Raw genomic sequence first — 20615 nt, 5'->3', positions numbered from 1 at the left:
CTAATGTTGTCTTTTATGAAATATAAATTTTTAAGATTTCGTTCACATCGTCTTTTTGAAAATGTCGTTCTTCTTGTCTTATATGAAATGTTCGAAGACCTTAGCGGTAGTCATCTTCAGAGTCAAATGTCAACCTTTACGTCTACCATTATGTCTACCTAATTCAGACTCCGTTTACACCAGGGCTATAGTTCTCGGATTCATCGCAAATCTGCGATATTTTATGTCGGATTCATTTTTCCGTTTACATTTGCAGTCATAAATCATACAAAATTATATCGCATGCAAGAGTAAACTGGATATTTTGAATCCGAAAATTTGTGGGATTCTTGCATCCGAAAACTTTTCATCTCCCTAAAATCTTCGTGTAAACGGAAAGCCAGACGAATCTGAATACAAAAATTTAAGATGGCGAATAACACAGGAGTGAATCGACATTATCCTAATCAAGCAAATGCAATTTATAGGATGTTTGCGTTCCAAACATACACAAGAAAATATAGAATACTTTAAAATATGATGGGGGCATGCAAAATACGTCGTAACTGGTATCTCTCAGGTTTCGACAATCGGACGCTGAAGGCTCAAAACAGGAAATCTGAATACTTGCGAATCCGGAACAATACTGGGCCCCGTCCACGTATACGGATATTTTTGAAAACGGAGGTTTTTTCCTCCGTTTTGGCCTTAGGTCCACACATAAACGGCGTTTTCGGGGACCATAAACGGAGGTTTTCGAATACGCTCTCCAGAGTGAAGACTTTTCAAAACGCCGGTTTTATGTTTACCTGTGTGGACGGGCGAAAACGAAGGTTTTTCAAAACGATGACGTCAATAATTGAGTCCAGTCTCATGATTGAGTCGTCCGAGTACTTTTTAAAATGGCGGGTCACAAGTGCATTGCTATTTTATTGGAATAATTTCAAATTTGATAGCATGCATTCACTTGCATGTTGCAGTGATAAGTATTAAAGAAAGCGGGTGAGTATGCTTTCCCTGTTACAAAATGCCACAAAATATAACATTCGATTTTGCCTTTTCCTTTGGTGGAGCCTTCATTTGACTTTATACCATTCTAATTTTTCCATAAACTCACAAAATCAGCAGAGCGCCCTACGATGCAAACGAGACGTTAATAAATCCAAAATACAAATAATAAATATTGCAATTAGATGCTGCAAAAGCTTGAAGAATCTCTTATTACGAAGTAAATACGCATGCTCAGTGCTTACAAGTATTGAATTTCCTCCGTTTTTGCGTATACGTGTGGACATGGCCTTAGTGTAAACAAGGTCTCAGAAAGAAGTCTTTAATCATGGTATTAAAAATACATACAACTGGTTGTATTCAACATGTTGGTTTGAAAAACCTATTAAATTTTACAAGGATAAATACTACATAGCACCCAGCACACATCACGATAGTCAATTCGAGATGTGAGGATGAGAAGAGGCAAACAAAGTACTGGAAATACAGCTGTCAATCAAAACTGTTACAAAAATTGACAAATTCACCAACAATTTGAACTGCCGATTCATATTAAGACTGCCAACCACGGCAGGTTCTTTATTATCCAGTCAATTTTGTTCATCTCATCTCTTCTTTTCTCCACGCTGAGAAGCTGCTCTTCTAAAGCAAAGATGATGATTGTATAACCATTTTCCACGGTGCTCATGGAACAACTAAAGAAAATTAAATAATGGACCAATTTTCGATTGAAAAATATTCGTTCTCAGGTGTTCATTCATCACACCACACTGTACATTCAGTCCATATTTTAGGAAGTGTAAAGACTATTCTCATTCTCTGCTCTTCCAGTCATCACTGCTTTATATGCTTCCAGTCATCACTACTTTATATGCTTCCATGCACACACAAAAATTATACCGTCGTTGTCCACACATGTCCTGATTCTTCTCGTTGCTTAGCTAGTAACCTTTGATTATCTTCAAGCTAAAAAAAGGAACGAAAACCACAAATAGTTTCATCTTGAAGAGAAGAAGTTATTTTAGAATCAAACCTTTTCTTTTTCTTCAGCTGCTATGTTTATATCATCACAGCGAACAGCTTCAGTAACGTGTCTCCAAAGTCTGAAATATTACAACAAATTCGTGCAAGTCGCCAATTCTCATAAATTTGTATAAGATTACGATGAACATGAAAGTACACATAGTTATAATCGTTCGTGACAGTTGCAATGAACATGAAAGTACACATAGGTATAATCGTTCGTGACAGTTGCAATGAACATGAAAGTACACATAGGTATAATCGTTCGTGACAGTTGCAATGAACATGGAAGTACAAATAGGTATAATCGCTCGTGACAGTTGCAATTCTTGCAATATAGTTGTATCACTAAAATTATACATTTCAACACCTTCGAGATTCGTTTTCATCTTGCTTTACAATTGGTCGGAGTTTCTTAGGCGTTTTTTTCAACAAGTACGGTTCTATGACTTTCGTTTTTTCAGAAATTAAACGCTGCAGCACATGATCCAAAATATATAAAAATGTAAGAAACCTTTTTATATATTTAAATGTAAGAAACCGCAAAGAAACAACATACATAATAGCATGTAAACTTACCACTTCTTCGGAAAAATCCATTTCTATTCTATCAGTCCATTGTCCATTGATTCTGCACAAGGTGCGGTCGCTAGGGAGATGCTTGACTTCTCCAGTGATATGGTTCTTGATACCACCATACATTGGCTTAGTATGAAACGTAATGGAACAATTATAACCAGTTTTTGGGCAGGCAATGCTGACCTTTCCACCAAGTTCATACCATGGACGCGTGAGGATTGATCTTTAGTAAAGAAAGGTAACATTTGGTAAGTTCATACAAAACGATGCATACATTTACTGGAATGCTTCATGTCTTGAGATGCAAAAGTTCTCTGAATTAATAATTATCGTAATAATTAATTAGAATAATTGATCATTAATTATTTATTTCCCTAACAGGAAAACTATAGCCTTTCAAATAACTTTGTTTTTTCCAAGCAATATCAAAATAATGACAAAATAATCAGAGGATATCTGTCAAACTACAATAATAAACAAAGAAAAAAGAAGTAACTGGAGCTTTCATACCTGCAATATGCGTTAGGAAACGTAAAGAAATACTCTTCATCGTGATCTAACAATGTGAGTACACCTGTGAAAAAAATTATCATGAATTCATAATCAAGATAAAACATATCGTCAAAATATTGTAGTCACGAAACAACGCATTACATATTTACATTTCGTAAAAAAAATGAACTTTTACAAAGTGAAAGTAAATCAAATAATGGTCAAAGTAAGAAAGTAGTGATGTTTTTTTTTTTACCGTTGCCGATCAACTCGACTCCAACAGACATCCCATAGAATTTCGATTTCGTCCAAACATGACTGTTCATACAAATATTCTTCTCTGGACATTCAACATAAAACGCTGAGACTAAAAAGCGAAATGAAAAAATTAACGTTGATCCAAAAATATCAAACATAAAGCATACTGTATACACAAATCTGGAAGATTGCTAACTTTATTAAAGTTCGACCAATCACCTGGTGGATGATGGGATACTTGTTCAGCAACGTAGCGCAACCTATAGTCACGTCGTGACTCTCCTGTTGACTCCATCTCAGTCACGTGTCCATTTGTCTTCGGAGCAGAGATATCCCAGCAACAGTGAAATACCTCACCAAGTATAGGATTATAAGGTTTCTTCGAGTATCTGCCCTTAAATTATCGCAATGCAAAAGACATAAATATTAGTATAGTCCAACATATTCATAATTATAAACTCGTTAGAGAACACTTAACGAGAGCAAAAAACAAAAAACATGTCGTTTGGAGCAGATTGTGCTCAGAAAAGTGGTTTAAGAAGTTAGCAAGAAATGACCATTGTGTGAAAACATTTATAAATGTTTAAAGTGTTTATGTCACCAAATTTTACCATAGTGTTTTTTTAATTGCATCGCGAAGACAATTAATAATTACTTAATAACTTCTTTAAAAGAATTTTGTTATTTTGTTATTTTTGGAGAAATGTAACTTTCCTTCAGTATGCATATGACATCATTATGACATCGCATTGCATAATACAACAAAAGGAAAAGTTAATTTTCTCGACAGTTAGCATTAAAATATGTAACTTTTCGCATTTTTACAAATATTCATCTTTACGTGTGTTCATCAAACCGTCGTATTTGTTTATAAAATATTCTAACAATGTTAAAAATTGATGATTTCTAAAAAGTCATTATGCTGTGTGATGTCATTTGCATAAAGAAAAAAGTTAAATATCTCATGAAAAAAGTACAATAAGTCAACTTTACTGCAGAGGTTATCAAGTCAATATATCTGTTCTTTCCAATAAAATAAAAAAAATTGTGATAAAATTTCTTGTTATAAGCACTTTAAGCAAGAAAAAAAGTAAAAAAGACCAACTACATAGCTCATGGACAAATTACTCAACATATATCAAAAGAACAACAAATGTCTCTCAACAACAATAACATACTTTTCTAGCAGCATAAAATGACGTCAAATAGTATTCTACAGCGGCTAACATACGATCTCTGGGGGAGGTTTCGTCAGTTATCCTGTAACGATAGCAACACTTAGTCCAATGAACCTTGTAATTGATAAAGATTTACATAAAACAAAAAGTACATACTTGAGAAATAATTGGGGATAGCCATAACAATCAGCAAACATTTCTAACAAGCTTCGTGGTTCCAATATAAAAGTCGGTAAGGAAACCTCACAAAGAGAGAGAACGTAAATAACGTCACACTGTTGAATCACTTTCACATATAAGCCAAAATTTTCTATATTCGACAATAAACATTTATTGCCTTGCAGGCGATGTAGTTTAGGTGAATATTTTACCTTGGTTAAATCAATGCCTAATCCTTGCAGGCTATGAAGTTTAGATGAATATTTTACCTTGGTTAAATCCATGCCTAATCCTTGCAGGCTGTGTAGTTTAGATGAATATTTTACCTTGGTTAAATCCATGCCTAATCCTTGCAGGCTATGTAGTTTACATGAATATTTTACCTTGGTTAAATCTATGCCTAATCCTTGCAGGCTATGTAGTTTACATGAATAATATACCTTGGTTAAATCTATGCCTAATCCTTGTAGGCTATGTAGCTTACATGAAAATTTTACCTTGGTTAAATCCATGCCTAATTTGAGTTTTGACAATAAATGAAGAATAAGACTTTTATGCTCTTCTATGTTTTCATTCTCCAGCGAATATTCTTGCTCGTCTAAATCTCCATCCTCGATTTCATCTCGCAAAAGAGATTCTATACAATAAGATAAGGATTTCACATACGTCATATCTTAGAGCAAAGTTGTTTGTATTGACATAAAATCGCAATCTTGTCCAATTGAAGCAAGGTTATTCAACTTCGACCACCACACGTATCACAAATGTAATTGAATCGACACCATTTACGTACACTCACCGAAATCCACGCCATCAACATAGTCATCATTGGAACAAGGGAACGTCTTTTTATTGGTACTGCTAACGCTGCCAGAGGATGCGGGTAATAAAGGTACACCCTTAGAAACCTCCCCATTGGCATATTCATTACACAGGTCAGATCTATATGTCGTAAACGTTGTAGTATAGAATCTCATCTCAACATTTTCTTATATCATAGTGACGTCTTACTTTGGTTTTGGAGGGTCAAACCATTGAATAGTAGCGTCTTCAGGTATACCAGAATGCCTTGCTACATCATGCACGTCGTCAATCTTTTAAGAAGATGAATTGAACGTTATAGGAGTAAAAAAAAGGACATATGAACGATAAAAACACTATATTATAGACATAATGTAAACCTGTTTTTGTAGAATGACAAAACATTGATGAAGGCAGTGGAGAGTTGTCTAAAAACGGTTAAACAACAAGATTAAGATCCAGATTTACCATCATCGGACGTCGTAGTTCTTGTGTTCATAATGAGAATAAAATATTTACATATACAAATATAAGCTTGTCACCTGTGATGTTGCTTTTATCAAAAGCATCTCCTATAGAAATATAACAGAATTTCAATTATAAAACATATTCAGCGGTTTATAGTGTGAGAACGCAGTTATCCATTTTTAATTATGCAAACCAACCCTGCTTAGAAGATTCACAGTTTCGCCATCATTTGGCATGGCCTGCAAAAGAGAAAGAAAATAATTGAATCAGTAGATCTCTTATATTAGTAAGATTAAGATGTTGTTCAAAATAAACTTGAATCTTAGATTAAACACCTCCTCTTACTGAACACCCCTCCTCTACTGAACACCCCTCCCCCGTTAAACTGAACACCCCTCCTCCGTTAACCTGAACACCCCTCCTCCGTTAAACTGAACACCCTCCTCCGTTAAACTGAACACCCCTCCTCCGTTAAACTGAACACCCCTCCTCCGTTAAACTGAACACCCCTCCTCTAACTGACTACCCTCCTTCTTTAAAATGGACACCCTCTCCTACGTTAAATTATATACGTCTCCTCCGTTAAACTGGAATAATGAATATCTCTTTTCCGTTAAAATGGAGTCTATCACAAATTAATTTAATAAAATCTTGCGAAAAATGTTTCCATTCAACAATAATGAGCGTTTGTTAGATGCTTTGGTTTAATTCAGCAATATGAATGCGTTGATTGTTGGTCATATCTTAAAACGTATACGTTTCTAATCACATGTGATGTCTACACATTTTTGACTTCTTTTTCCACAATACAAACCTCTATCTTATTAAGAAAAGCCATTTGTTGAGCTTCACTAGTGTTTAACAACTCGTTAAGAATTTCCATGTAATCAAGAACCTCAGATGAGACAGCAATGGGACGATTTTTATTTAATATTACATCAAAATTATCTCCAGAAGCAGATGTAGAGATGGTAAGATTGTTTACAGGTTTCGTAGTTAAAAGTGGTGTTGTATTAGCAGGACCAACAGTTTGATTACTCAATTGAACTTTCTATCAGAAAAAAGAATTTCAATTGAGTTGCATCAAATCAGCTAGCAAACACATTTCTTATGCAACACAGCAGACTTATTTATTAATATTCATAAGTCGATACCTTTCAGAGAACTGAGCCCTCAGAGTTTTTGAAAAGAACATGAATTTGTCCTGTCTTACACCCACCCTCCCACAAATCAACACAAAAATTTTCCGAACAATCAATAAGGAATACTTAGAAAATTTTAAAAGTCTGAACTGAGCTGTTTTTATGCAGATTTACTTGAACAAAGGCTCAAAATTTTAAATGTAGCTATAGTGACCAAATTGAAATAATAAAACCCTCCAGGAAACCAGAAACAACTGATGATAAATCAATCTTACATTAACAAGTTTGGCGGAGTGTTTTTCTGAAATCATTCGTATATTATTGATCCATTGCTGGCGCTCTCGAGCATCGCATGCTAAAAAGAACTCAAACATGACAAATTTGAATAATAATAACAATATTATAGCCACATTTAGAGCCCATGACATGTTAGATGACAATGCTTCAAGAAGAACACAAATGTTAATAACTTTCATCCCAAATAAAGATATAATAAACAGATAGGCATACATGTATCGCTAACAATAAGACAAGCAACTGTTGTATAGGGGGCATGTCTGCAAAAATTGTGTATCTTAATTGACATATCCAAACACATTATTACGACTATGAAAAATACACTTTATTAGCAACAACTCTCTATGTTTTCACATGCAATATTCTAGCAGATAGTGGGCAAAACAAAATTAAATTTTAAGATTTATAACCTCGTAATTTAAAAAGATCACCATTTGAGGCATTTACAGTAAATGTAACAGAATCTTCGTCACTTGGTGCAATAACTGCGCCCTATTAAATTGAAAAAAATGAATTGAAATTATTCAAAATGACCTCCACAGTATTTCACCGGAAAAGCGCATTTGTACTTACCATGAGGTGAACAGAGCCACGTGGTTCTGTTCCATGAACTTTTTTCCCCTTATCCTTTAATAACACAAATCATATTGATGTCAACAACATAAAATATTGCAAAGAAATAATACAATAAAGTACTTGGACGTACTACATAATACTCAAGATATCCGGTCTCAGCATTCAAGACAAACCATCGATACTGCCAGCCTTTCATTAAATTTGTCCACTTGCTTAATTGACCTTCCATTTTTTGTCTAAAAATTGATGACATTGATAAGACTATGAGCTACATGTTGTGAGGCTTTACAACAACCTGTCTGATAACCACAGGATTCTAATACTTTACATTCAATGAAATTTACATATAATCAAAGAATCTCAAAGTTTCACCTTAATGCTTTGTCTTCATCTTTCTTTTGTAATTCCTTAATAAACAAAAAACATAAATGTTAATGAACATTTTGCTATTCAATTCATGTATAATTGCAATTCCAATGAAATTCCAAAAGATTATAGTTCATTTTTATTAATATATGTTACATACACTTATATTACAGTTTAAATATTTCTTTCATTGCTCAATATATAAACAATGATAGTCAGTCAAAATTGATACCATTAAATGCTAATTCATCAACACGCATTGCATAAAAAACTACATTCGACGATTTACTTTCACTTATTGAAAGTGAAATAACTTTTACTGACTTTCCCATGCCACCGAAGCATTTCATCATTTACATGTGAGCCAACCAGTCATAAAAAATTATTATTCATTAAATGTACTCTAAACAGATAAAAACTTATTTCGTATTGATAGGGCATAATGTATTTCATACTTGAGCTTTCTCCATTACAGATGAAATACGCTTTTTTTCCCAGTCATTCAAGCCAGACAAATCAACTTCTGATATTTTCGGCATTCGTGATGACAAATCGCTCGCCATATTGTTAAACTACCAAGGTCCAGGGACACGTTTTGCCATCCGTCATAAAATCACTGAATGGTGGCAGTATAGTAATTTTCAGTTTCATGACTGAGTTGCTCATTGTTTTCACTACTAAATCTGCAATACAATTAGATAAGTTGGAGTAATGTAATTTTAAAACATTTTAGTACTAAAAGGAAGTCATAAACTCATGCATTGATTAGGATTCACCTGACATTGAAATTTTTGCAGTTTCAATTTGCTAATTTAGTATCATGAGTTGAATGCCCAAGCGTAAATATTTGTAAATAAATTGATTTTGACACTAAACCAAACCATACCAAACCTACTATTAGTGGCTACTCCCATAAAAATGTTTCGAGAATGACATATTTTAACATAATTATGCTAATATATGAAAGTCTATTGACAGAACAGACGAAGGACTACAGTCAATATAAACACTGTGAAGAACAGTTCGTTCAAAATATCAATACAATGCATCGAGGTATAGGAGAGCAGAAACTTGCAGAGAAGCTTATTATTTTAAACGAACGTGGCAATGGCATGTTGACGAGGATTTATAATATAAAAAAGGCAAGTTCAATTTTTTAAAATTCATAGACTGTAATACGTGTTTATAGTTTACATGTCAATGTTATGTTCTTAAACTAAAAACACGACGAGAACTTGTTCATAGCCAAATGATAAACATTCTCCTTCTTTCTTTTACATGTATTCAACCATATTGTAGCTGAAGTAAATTAAAATAACATTCCTTAATTGACCATAAGTGAGATATGGTTAATGGTATATATGGACAAGAAGGAGAGATGATTTATTGTGGTTGAGATGGTTATTTTAGAAGTAAAAGGTTATGGGAGAGATGGAATTTATAAGAAGAAATACATATTTTAATTGCAATTACAATTGATCAATTTGCACTTAAATTACCATTTTTTGACAATTTCTCTCTGTTTAGACTTCTTTTCTCATTTGTTTGTGATATTTAATACTTGAAACTTACGTATAAACTATTTAATATTTTAATAGCAATGTTCAGATCCAAAATCCAGGCCATCTTTTCTCACAGACAAACCTCTCGAGGCAACAATCAAAATAATAGTCCGTAAATTCCCAAATTTTGAAAGTCATTTGAAGGTACAAAGAGTTTGAACCTTATAGAATTCAATGATGAAATATTCCTAGCTAGAGCATTTGTTTTAGAATATAGCACAACCCTATTCAAGGGCAAGAAAAAGAAATTGTGAAAGGATTGTCAAATTACTATAACACTTTTGTTGATGTGATGCAATTCAAGGTAAAATTATATGTGGGATGAGAAATTTACATGTTTTTGTATGTTTGAAAGTCATTTGATATACATTAAAAGCCTTGTAATGTGTGCATTGAAAGCCATACATGTGTATCAAATGCCATGCATTTACATTGAATATGATTTGTATTTGTAATAGGATCAAACCAACGAAATACTCACAATGATAGATGCAAGTTTTGTTCATTTTGATATTGTAAGTAAAATTAATTTACCCAATGACGAAAAGTTCAGTTATTACATGCATTTTTTTTAACCTTGTAATACTTGTGTACAGAAGGATCAATTGCCAATGCTAAACATCATTGACTCTCTACTAACACAAGTAGCAAACTGCAGTCCCACCTGAATAGATTTATGTTAGAACCTTTCTGTCACTCATTTTTAATAAGTTTGGTGGAGGGATTACCTCTGTTTGTTGCACTACCTTGGTAATGACATGTATGTCTACCCAAAATTCATTGGATATAACCTTTTGTGTGTTTGACCCAACTACCTCAACACCAGCTCTCAAATCTTATGGTCACATACGTATGTTTCCATAATGATGTTGAATTGTTTAATTTTTCAGTCATTGAATTTTGATATTACAAGAGCATACCTGGATCTTAGTAACCTATGTATCCCTGATGATCCTTATTGCTCGTGTTGAGGATCGCAAGGCTGTTCTTGGATTAATTATGCTTATGAGACTCTGAATGGACGAGGTTCATTTTTAGTATGTTACTCCCAAACACTTTTTTTTATATGACTAACCTTGATTTCTTATATTTTGTAGTGATGAATATTTTCCAAGGTTGGGTAAATTGATCATTGATTATGAGAATCCTATAAAGAAATTAGCTGAAGAATTCAACACACATAATCAGGTGAGTTTCTTATACATGAAACTCATAAACCACCAAAACATGTGACTCCTCAGACATCGAGCAACTGACGGAATGTAGTTTTATCATTTTAATTAAATTCAATTCCATTTTCTATAAATTCTTTCTTTTCAACAGCGTCTCGAAGCTCTTCAGTCACTCAATCCCATTTACATTCGACGAAATCAGACTGGGGCACAAGTGCGTTATTGATACGTAATTGAAGATAGTTAAGCCATAAGAAAATAACCCATCACTCTCTTTTTCTAGATGAGGCAAGCACAGTTATTAAGTATTATTAGCACACCAGCCGCTATGTTAAATCCAGTTTTTACTGATACAGTAAGTTGAAAAAACTAAAACGTAAAGTATAGGGCAGCAACACTAACTTCAAAATGTGCTTTCTGCTAACGATACAATTTTTTTTATAAATCTATCCTTTACGTAGTTATTATCGACGGCCTCCAAAAAATTAAGCGTAGTTGATTGAAACTGTTTTTTACAATCGCCAGTTTCGACAACCTTGAAGTTCTTTAAACTCAACAGTTTCAGTCAAGTTTATGGTTGTCTACAACATTTTGCCAGACTTTTTGCTCAACAGACAGAGTAAACACGAGGGACAGATTCATGGGAGGCAAAAAAGACAATCGCTTATAACGCGATGACTTACTAAAATATAGATTCTGCACTTTTGCCGTTACTCACCCCTCTCCCCCACCACACATTTTGCCGTTACTCACCCTCTCCCCACCACACATTTTGCCGTTACTCACCCCTCTCCCCCCACCACACACACACACACGCATAGAAGATCACTATTGAAAGGTGTTGGGAAATTAACATATCCAACAATTCAATTGTCCCGGATAACATCCTTAGTTCATGATTGTAGATCGTAGAGTCCTGAGGAGGACTATTGGTGTTGATATTGACTGTAATCTGGAAAAATAAATCTATAAACATGTAAAGAAACTCCGGGTTCAAAAGATTTACGTTATTCTTGCTTGTATATATTTGGTGACTTCTTTTCTCTTAGATTCCATGTGAATATCTTCCTATGTCTTCCATGAACAAGTGGATTTTATGTATGTGTATAGTGGTATAAAATATTTTGTTGTTGGAAAAATTAACACCACAAGGAAGTGGCCCAGTGGTTAATGCAGACTGTGTACTTGATCTCGTTTCTTATGTCTTTTGATGGTTCAAAGGTCTAACTAACTCAGTTCTGTATTTTCAATTTAAGTTGGGTATTGTCTGTGTTACAATCACATAAATTCACCTGGTGCAGCTGATTTATGGAAAGCTGCTCTTGTTGATGGATACTGTGTTTCGTTGTATCGTGACGAAGTTTTCATGTTTCATAAAGAATTCTACACATTCTTCGATTCCTTAAAAGGGTAAAAAACTTGGATAAAAACATTGTTTAATAAATACATAAATACACGACATAATAATAATCATATGATTTATGTAAACTTTGTGCAATCTCGTTTATGACTTTAGCCAAAGCAAGAGAGCCAAAGAAATCCAAGATTGTGGCTCTCAAGCTCTCGCCAACAGGTATTTGTAAAATACGAAATTTTACAGATGAAAATTTACGAATTTTTCTTACAAAACATTTTAAAACTTAAAAAATTGGAGAAAGACTATTCTCTTGTCCAAGGGTTAGAGCTTCAAAAATTGGTAGTCTAAATCAGTCAATTCAACTAAAAATTATTTAAGGAAAATTCACAGGCAACGATTAAAAAAATAATAGACCCAAAAAAGCGTAATTATTAAAAACTTGGTATGTTTGTGGATTCAAACCATTCACTCTAAAAACGTTGTATGTATTGTTATAGTGCGGCTGTTCATCGCGAACGACGGCATTACTTGCGAGCAGCGATGCAAGAACTTTCTCATATCTTGGTGGATGTGCCTGGTTTGCTAGGACCCAAGGTAATATTGGTATACTCTCAAAATGCATCGCTTGAAAATTAAAAACAAGTTTAAATTTGGGTTAACCAAATTTTTAAAAGCTTTCGTTTCTCAAAGGTTAAATCGCACTTTTCTTATGTTAAATTTCAAATGTGTTTATAGGCAATGGTCATTATTCAGGCTCTGTCAATGGCTTCTGATGAGATTCATTGGCTTATTCGACACAAAGAACACAATCCTCCAAAAGGGAAAAAAAATCCCGAAGAATATGTTGACGTGTTAGTCACACATAAATTTACTTTAATTTCAACTGTATGAAAAAAGGACTTCTTTTTACGTTTATATTACACGGCTTTGCAATTGCCCTTTGATTTCGTTGATGCACGAGGAATATTTTCTAAAACGTTTATATAAAATTCGCCTTCAAAGTAATCGTTTCTGAAATGCAAGCTGTTTGATTCTCGATGATCAATGAAGGGTGGCAACTATGAACTTCATTCAGATAATTTTAACGGAACTTTATCTTTTTCCAGGAGACTATCGCATATGTTGTTCTTAGTTGAGGAACTATACGGTAATTTTACCATATAAATAATACATTTTGATACGTTTTTTCAGGGGTTTCACAAAGTTTCATAACCTTAACCTTCATCTACTTAGACAAACATTTCATTTTATTAAAAATGTTTATAGCAATGATGTTGAAATATAGCTCAGTACTACAACGTTACTATGTACAATATATGTGTGGTTTTGACAGCAGTTTGTTAAAAGAAATAGTTCAGGTATGGCTGCATGAATCCAAACTTTTTTTCCTGTTTTCTTCATTGTTACATTCATTAAATTTTACCCAATAGAAAATTACCATTGTTCCAGAAGATATATCCTTGTTAATGACGTCATTCAGCGATACTTTGTCAAGCATAAATGTGAAACAAGGTATTTTGAATGTAATCAAGAGTGATCTGAAGTTAGAACTTGATCCCTTGTGTACTCCAGTCTAATGTACTCTTCAGAGTTTATAATATGCTTCAATCTTCAGCCAAACACGGAAGTTGTGTACAAATGACGACAACAAAATAATAAATTTAAAATTATTTTTCAGTTGAAAGTAATAAAGAATTCGATTTTGATGGTTTACGTTTGGATTGGATCAGAATGCAGGTGGAGCTTAAACTTTATCAAACAACAATTAAGTAGATGAAAAACCTTGAAAATTCCGCTTTCATTCAGGCATACACAAGCGTTCGTGGCTCAGCTCGGAGATCAAAATATTCGAGACATGGCCATTTTAATGAATTCTGTCTCCTTTCACTCCAAATTAGTGGATAATCAAGAAGGTCTTTTGAGCGAAGTTGCTGATCTCACATTCTTTTTAGAATTTAGACAAGTGTTTCGTTTTATTTTCACATCAAAATAATCATGGCTAGGGCTTTCAAAATTATGTTGTTTTTAACCGAACTATCCTTCTCATTTGAAATGAATAATGTATCATCATCCTCTGACCATAATCCTTATGATATTGATTGTTTACTATAGTTTTTATCCGTCGAGTCTTGAGGAAGCCTTTCATCAATGTCTGTCATGTTTGGGTCAACAGAAATTTGCCATTGCATACCCATTGGTGTGCAGCCATTTTCTGTCTGCAACAAATGAATTTTGTCCTGAAGAGGTAGAAATGAAACTTCAAATTTCAAGACCGATGAAATTTTGAATTCTGTTAAAACAACGCATCCATTTAGTACCTTCGAACCAGATCTTTTATCTTAGTAACTTTCCAGTATTTTTTTACGTGCATCTTTTATAACTTTATCTCCTCCTGTATCTTTGCAATAATGTAGAGACATTTGATTGGCGAGAAAAGCCTTTCTGCTGTAAACGTCTTCTTGGATACAATGGCTAAGCATACCAAAGAAATTGTTCAGCACTATTGTAAAGAACATCGTAAACTACATCAACAGGTAAACACAGCCAGCAATGTCAAATAGTCTGAACGTTGCAAACAATTTGCATGTAAAAGCTAAATTTATTTAATTTTCGGTAAGTCCTAATAAAATTATTAATTTCTTATGGCGCTAGCTGGACCCATTAAATGCACTTCATTTCCTGGTCGACGCGGCAACGAAAAAGAAGAAAGATCGAAACAAGAAAAACATTCAACCAGACATATCTCTACCTGGTGAAGAGAGTGTGAGAAAGACGCGAGAAAATCTTACACAGTTTGTATCCAAGCATCCATTGTAGCATCAGATTGTTTTAGAAGGAAATGAGTGCGATGGAAATCAGCGTCTTTATCAGCTCAGCTGTATTTATATTTTTAGACTAGATGCAAAACTTCTGGCTTTGGCAGATCTTTCGATTTCGCTTAACTACGTTCCTCATATTCATGTTTGGGAACACAGCTTTGCACCAAAAGAATTTCTTGCTGTTCACCTTGAGGATTTCTTTAGCAAGTAAGATGAGTATTGAATGAGTTATAACTCTAACACATAATGCTTCTTTAGTTCACAACATTTATACGTCAATGTGTAATATTTCTCTTCCTCATAACTCGTTCAACTTTTTATATTTTAGATCTGTTGTTCGACTGGCAGGATATGACAACGAAAAGCAAGAAATCAGCCGTCCTTCTGAATTACTTAAAATGTTAAGGTTTTGTAGGGCTTAATTTGTATTTCAAAGATATTAAACTTTTCATGCCACATTTTGAATTTTGTTGTGCGTTTATCTGATATTTACAAATTTTGAAGAATATTCACTTTATAAATTCCCTAGAGCTACAAATATAGTGGTATTTCTATGATTTTTCTGTGAATTTTCTGAGACAATTTTTGGTTCTGCCTTCAGGTGCTGATGGACGTATTAAGATGTGTTGAAAACTATGGTAAGACTGCATAAAAACTCAATAAATCATGTAAATCGAATATCCTGGTTAAACGTCCTTGTTAAATAAGTGCAAATTTAAGATACAAGTAGTATTTAACCCTTGCCAAAAGTTTCATATAAAAAAAACATGCAAAATATACAAGCACATCCCAACAATATTCGTGCAGCTATAAGTAAATCTAAATATTTTTAGCTTTGCGTTCAACTGCTGTTTGCAGAGCTTGTGCAGGTCCATGTTTTGTGAAGATTGTTACTTGCAGAATTTCCTTTTTTATGGCTTTATTTTGTAGCAAATGTTGACATGTCAAGGATTTGCAATCATGCAATGTTACAACAAACGCAACCAGTTGATAGCCATGGTGGTATAACTATATGTGGCTTGTATACACAATGGTAATTTTTTGTTTAAGACATGAATGATCATGCAACGTTTATACATCCTATATAAAAACCGTGAAGACGGAAGTCTCTCAGCAATTGAAACATGCTCCAAGATGACCTTTTCTCTGCTAACTTCAATCATGTTTTTTTTCTATTATCATACAGGTACGTTGATACACTTCTACGTCAAGTTATGAGTGGAAATATGTTGTTCTCTCCCAACAGAAGATCATTTATCACAAAAACAGCAAATGCAAATTTTAAGGCAGATGAATTCACTGATCCAGTTGGTAAGAAACGCTGCCAACTATGATAAGAACTACACAAAATCACAAGAATTGATTTCGTATTTTCAATGCTTAATTGCAGAGCTTCGTGCATTAGCGACCCTCCTCGGTCCTTACGGTATGAAGTATCTTGGTGATCGAATGCTTCACCAAATTTCCAGCCAAATGGGAGAAGTTAAGGTAGAAATGACAGTTTTAACACATGCCTCCACCAAATATGTCACGATTCACTTTACTGTAATATTATATTTACACAGAAATTAGTAAAGAACAACAAAGATGTCTTGGAGAGCTTGAGAAGTTCTTTTGACAAACATGAACAGAGTTTGGAACTTGTGAGACGATTGAGAAGTACGAAAATTGAAGATTTTCAATAAAAAGACAACGTGTATTTTAAATTCGATATCAAATGAATGAAACCAGTTACAGACAGTTAAGGCTTCAATATATTTAATTTTCGACTGAACTCAAGTTATAACATCATCCGTTCTAAGATGGCACTTGACTGAAGTATTTAAGAATTTAAATTTCAACATCAAATCCCTCCTAACAAAATCATTACATTGGAGAATGTAAGAATATAAGATTGAATACTAGATCACCACTTACGAAGACACTAGATTGGAGTATATAAGAACTCAAGTTTCAACAGCACATTACTCCTATTGAAGCAATAAATTCTAAATGAAACTATTTGAAAATACTTTTCTAAAACATTGAGTTCAAGATGCACCTTTTCTTTGCACTATGTTTTCCTTTATACGTAAGTATAAAGATTCTGTGATATCCAATCACAATCACATTTTCTTTTCTCCAGATACAGACGATGTAATTATTCGCATGACGATCGTTGGCGTGATTTTGGCTTTTCGTGAACTTGCTCAAGAAGCATTACGAGAGGTAAAACTCTTTATCCAATACTTCATGTTCAACCTTTATTTTTTTTACATGTTGGACTCACTAATTTCTAGATTCTGGAGAAACGCGTTCCATTTCTTGTTTGTTATGTGAAAGATTTTCAAGAGCATTTTCCAAAGAATGATGGAAATCGTCCAGTAAGTTATACAACAAAGTTTTCAAGACAAATCCATTTCTCTGACCAGGTTACATTGTTTATCAATACAATGAAAATAAAACAAATCTCATTGATATTGCTTCACTGATGAAATACAAATCAAATATTGAATGTTCTTTATGTCTCTTGGTTTTTTCTCTCTCCGCTGTTGAACTTCTTTATGAAGTATGTATAAAATTATCCCTGTGTGTTCCTCATCGTACATATGTCTCCTATTGCCACATAAGGCTGTTGGTTGGCTGACAATTTCAGGAAAAAAGTCCAACCACTGTTCTTTATTGGATGGTGTTAGTGGCAATATGAATAATTATAACAATTTGATTAAGTACATCCTCAAAGGATATCAACTTTTAAACTAAAATCCAAGAACATCATTCTCTATTTGTTGCACTTTGTTAGTCTTTTCAAGAATGAATTAAATTTTCTCAAATTGTTTCAGAGTGTCGATGATGCGGCGATTTCATGTGGATTTACATGTGATGTTGATCGTGCTCTTGGTTCGGTTTTAAAACAACATAAAGGTTCAAAGCAACTTTACAAAACAATCAATTTTTTTTATCTGATATTATTCAAGATGGAAAGTGAACTGTAATGTCGTTTTTACTTTCATAGAAAAGAAAAACGAAGAAGATGTTCAAGTGTGGTCCTTGTTATTGGTAAGCATAAACGTTTACGGAAGTTGTAAAAATTCCTGTTTTTGGTAGTTTTATGAGTGTAATATAAGACAATTTTTTGGTGGGCGTCATACATGGATTTTGCACAACACATTTAACAAAAAGAACAACATATGTAAATTAGGGTAAGGAGACTCTTCTTATTCAAACAAACTTATGACTTTAAAAGAACCCGCAGTCTCGCATTGCAGTTTGTTATTTTCGTTATGAAAAAATACTGCAAACAACTCAAAATAATGTTGCAATAATTTTGAGATCAAAAGTAGTGACATACCTTCATTGTTTATATAGGTGTTCCTCGGTGTATGTATACCACTGCAAGCCAGCAAAGATGAATGTGATTATAATTCCAATCTAGAAGGTACAAAAAATTCTTAATTTAAAGATTTTTAATGATGCATTCAACAAAGTTTGATATTGAGAATATGGAAAATATGACGTAAGAAACGGTGTATTGCCTTTTTTAGCCCACGAAAACAACTTTCATTGCTTGGCTAAAGCAATTGATCGCATATCTGTTGCGCTGTGCGCAAACAATGGTGATAATATTGAAGTTAGATTAAGGGAATTCCTTGTGGTAAGTTTTAATTTTTCTTTTCATAACTCATGCACAATGTGCTGATGTCACAATAAATAGAGACTGTAACTGAGAGTTTGAACATTTTTTTATGATTTTAAATTTAGATCACATCATCGAGTTTACTTAAACTTGGACTTGAAAGTGAGAAAGACATGCCAAAGAATCGAGAATCAGTCTATTTGCTGCTTGATATGGCAAGTTTGCAGCATTTTTGATAAATAGAGTGCTTATTTGATTTGTATCCAATCGTACATTTTCTGACATGCGTAGATCGTTCAAGAATCATCTTTCCTCACAATGGACATTTTGGAATCCTGTTTTCCATACAGCTTATTACGGAATGCATATCATCAAGTTTACAAGGTATATCATAATGCAACAGAAAAGCAGAATGCAAGAAATTAAAACTTGTAAAATCACGCTCAGGCAGAATTATTCAAGATTTTGGCAGTTTAGCTGAAGAATTACTATACAACTGGGGATCGGGCAAAAGCTGTTCATTTTCTATAGTAATTACCACAAACAAGAAACTTTACCCTACTTATAAAAATTTCCTGGGAAAATTCACTCATTTGTCTCATCTTTTCAGAGATAACACTCATAGTTTATTTTTATTTAAGAAACGCATTGGAAAGAAAGCGAGATCAGTAGTCACAACTGTTGATGACTCTAGTGTACTATAAAGACCACTGTGATCCTATGAAGACACTTGTATTATGAAGTGGCTTCTCACACGACAACATTATTTTGTTATCTTTGTTTATGATTTATATACTGAAGCATTAATTTTGTAAGCACATATGCTGGTCTGGAAGATATATTTTCCGTTACTCAAGTATATAAGCAAGTTTTCTATGAATTAATTATGTATTGAATTTGAAATAATAAAAACGTACGAATGCGCAAGATCTTGTGTCATTTTACACCCATTTTAATGACACCTTAATTTAGTTACATACAATCATATTATCAGTCGGACAGTATCGTCGTAAAATGTTCGGAAATGATCGGATTATTCATATGACGTTTGAGATGGCGTAAACCGGTGTTGTAAACGTGTGGTTTTAGTTATATAAAACAAACAAAGGCCGTTTTGGTTGAATAAAATCACCAAAAAAGACAGGAAGAATTTAATATAAATACAGTAAATACTTTTATTCGTGTACCATATTGTGGATTGTAAACATTGAGTACAGTCACACACGCGAAACCGTTAGTTGGCCGTTACCAATTGACAGTTTTTGTTTTTGAAAAGCAAGTTTACAATGAAACGACAAACAGTATTTGTCTGTTTGTTATGCTGTGTTTTTCTTCATATATCACGTAAGTAGTAAAGTTAAACAGTGCATCTGTTTTTGCAAAACGATTCACCAGTTTTTCATTCATTCATGTTTGATATTATGTCCTTATAGTTGGCATGAAAAGCAGTAATGAAAAACCTCAGTTCGACAAAGGTACGAAAGTCATTTCCGAAAAAAAACCCATATATTTGTACATTGCAAGGTTAAAAATTTTCATTCCTCTTTTTCCTTTGTTTTCAGCCAAACTTTTGAGAAAGTTTAAGAGGTATAACAACAAGCTTTTACTTCATGTTGGCAACAATTAAATTGGATTTTTTTAGTTTGCCTTTTTGTTTACAAATCTCTGAACGTTTGTGTATTAATAAACAAATCAGTTGCACTGTGATTTTAACTCTGATTGTTGACAATAGACTTAGAATTTCATTGGATGTGATGAAGAAA

At 33.5% G+C, this 20615-nt stretch overlaps 2 protein-coding genes and 1 long non-coding RNA gene across 6 annotated transcripts; 2 read left to right on the top strand and 1 right to left on the bottom strand.

The window, feature by feature from the left end:
- Nucleotides 1-1293: 1293 nt before the first annotated feature.
- LOC124453720 (oxysterol-binding protein-related protein 11-like) lies at nucleotides 1294-11035 on the bottom strand. Of its 4 annotated transcripts, none has more exons than XM_047004561.1 (24): nucleotides 10964-11035; nucleotides 8782-9009; nucleotides 8333-8367; nucleotides 8091-8196; nucleotides 7958-8011; nucleotides 7795-7876; nucleotides 7363-7442; nucleotides 6760-6996; nucleotides 6143-6184; nucleotides 6020-6049; nucleotides 5858-5905; nucleotides 5688-5770; nucleotides 5476-5618; nucleotides 5174-5313; nucleotides 4674-4759; nucleotides 4518-4599; nucleotides 3559-3733; nucleotides 3338-3448; nucleotides 3100-3163; nucleotides 2590-2812; nucleotides 2381-2484; nucleotides 2021-2090; nucleotides 1888-1953; nucleotides 1294-1682 (listed from the first exon to the last, which is right to left on the bottom strand). In XM_047004561.1, the coding sequence occupies exons 2-24, from the start codon at nucleotides 8887-8889 to the stop codon at nucleotides 1593-1595; spliced, it is 2259 nt and encodes a 752-aa protein (XP_046860517.1). In that variant the 5' UTR covers nucleotides 8890-9009; nucleotides 10964-11035; the 3' UTR covers nucleotides 1294-1592. The 4 variants fall into 4 exon arrangements, with proteins under 4 accessions (XP_046860517.1, XP_046860520.1, XP_046860518.1 ...); XM_047004564.1 differs by lacking the exon at nucleotides 10964-11035 and adding an exon at nucleotides 10809-10842; XM_047004562.1 differs by lacking the exon at nucleotides 10964-11035 and adding an exon at nucleotides 10465-10829.
- On the top strand, nucleotides 9276-19779 carry LOC124453482 (nck-associated protein 1 homolog). Its single transcript, XM_047004297.1, is given in 40 exon segments — nucleotides 9276-9468; nucleotides 9925-10041; nucleotides 10106-10192; nucleotides 10347-10403; nucleotides 10779-10816; nucleotides 10818-10925; nucleotides 10986-11076; nucleotides 11212-11274; nucleotides 11344-11421; nucleotides 12110-12158; nucleotides 12317-12470; nucleotides 12577-12633; nucleotides 12915-13011; nucleotides 13153-13268; nucleotides 13524-13564; nucleotides 13684-13775; nucleotides 13848-13929; nucleotides 14096-14154; nucleotides 14224-14261; nucleotides 14263-14366; nucleotides 14529-14662; nucleotides 14832-14951; nucleotides 15070-15209; nucleotides 15312-15443; nucleotides 15565-15642; nucleotides 15838-15841; nucleotides 15844-15874; nucleotides 16167-16269; nucleotides 16423-16547; nucleotides 16627-16724; nucleotides 16802-16895; nucleotides 17362-17444; nucleotides 17516-17599; nucleotides 18059-18140; nucleotides 18232-18275; nucleotides 18585-18654; nucleotides 18761-18870; nucleotides 18978-19067; nucleotides 19144-19236; nucleotides 19494-19779. Coding segments are annotated over 40 exon segments (3405 nt in total). The 5' UTR covers nucleotides 9276-9369; the 3' UTR covers nucleotides 19557-19779.
- Nucleotides 19780-19925: 146 nt separating this feature from the next.
- Nucleotides 19926-20586, top strand: LOC124453735. Its single transcript, XR_006951175.1, has 3 exons — nucleotides 19926-20196; nucleotides 20286-20327; nucleotides 20415-20586. It is a non-coding gene; the product is annotated as an uncharacterized LOC124453735 (long non-coding RNA).
- The last annotated feature ends 29 nt before the right edge of the window (nucleotides 20587-20615 follow it).

This window comes from Xenia sp. Carnegie-2017, unplaced genomic scaffold, assembly GCF_021976095.1.
Source record: "Xenia sp. Carnegie-2017 unplaced genomic scaffold, XeniaSp_v1 HiC_scaffold_25, whole genome shotgun sequence".
Lineage (NCBI taxonomy): Eukaryota > Metazoa > Cnidaria > Anthozoa > Malacalcyonacea > Xeniidae > Xenia > Xenia sp. Carnegie-2017.
The sequence above is the reverse complement of the archived record's forward strand: the minus strand, read 5'-3'. Positions and strand labels throughout refer to the sequence as shown.

What these genes read in the sequence shown, in the direction of transcription:
- LOC124453720 (XM_047004561.1), bottom strand. Translation starts at nt 8,889, where the DNA reads ATGGCGAGCGATTTGTCATCACGAATGCCGAAAATATCAGAAGTTGAT. An exon ending in TAGGCATGGATTTAACCAAG is followed by an intron (nt 4,760 to 5,173) that starts GTAAAATTTTCA and finishes TCTCTTTGTGAG; the next exon opens with GTTTCCTTACCGACTTTTAT. An exon ending in GATGAAAACGAATCTCGAAG is followed by an intron (nt 2,091 to 2,380) that starts GTGTTGAAATGT and finishes GTAATATTTCAG; the next exon opens with ACTTTGGAGACACGTTACTG.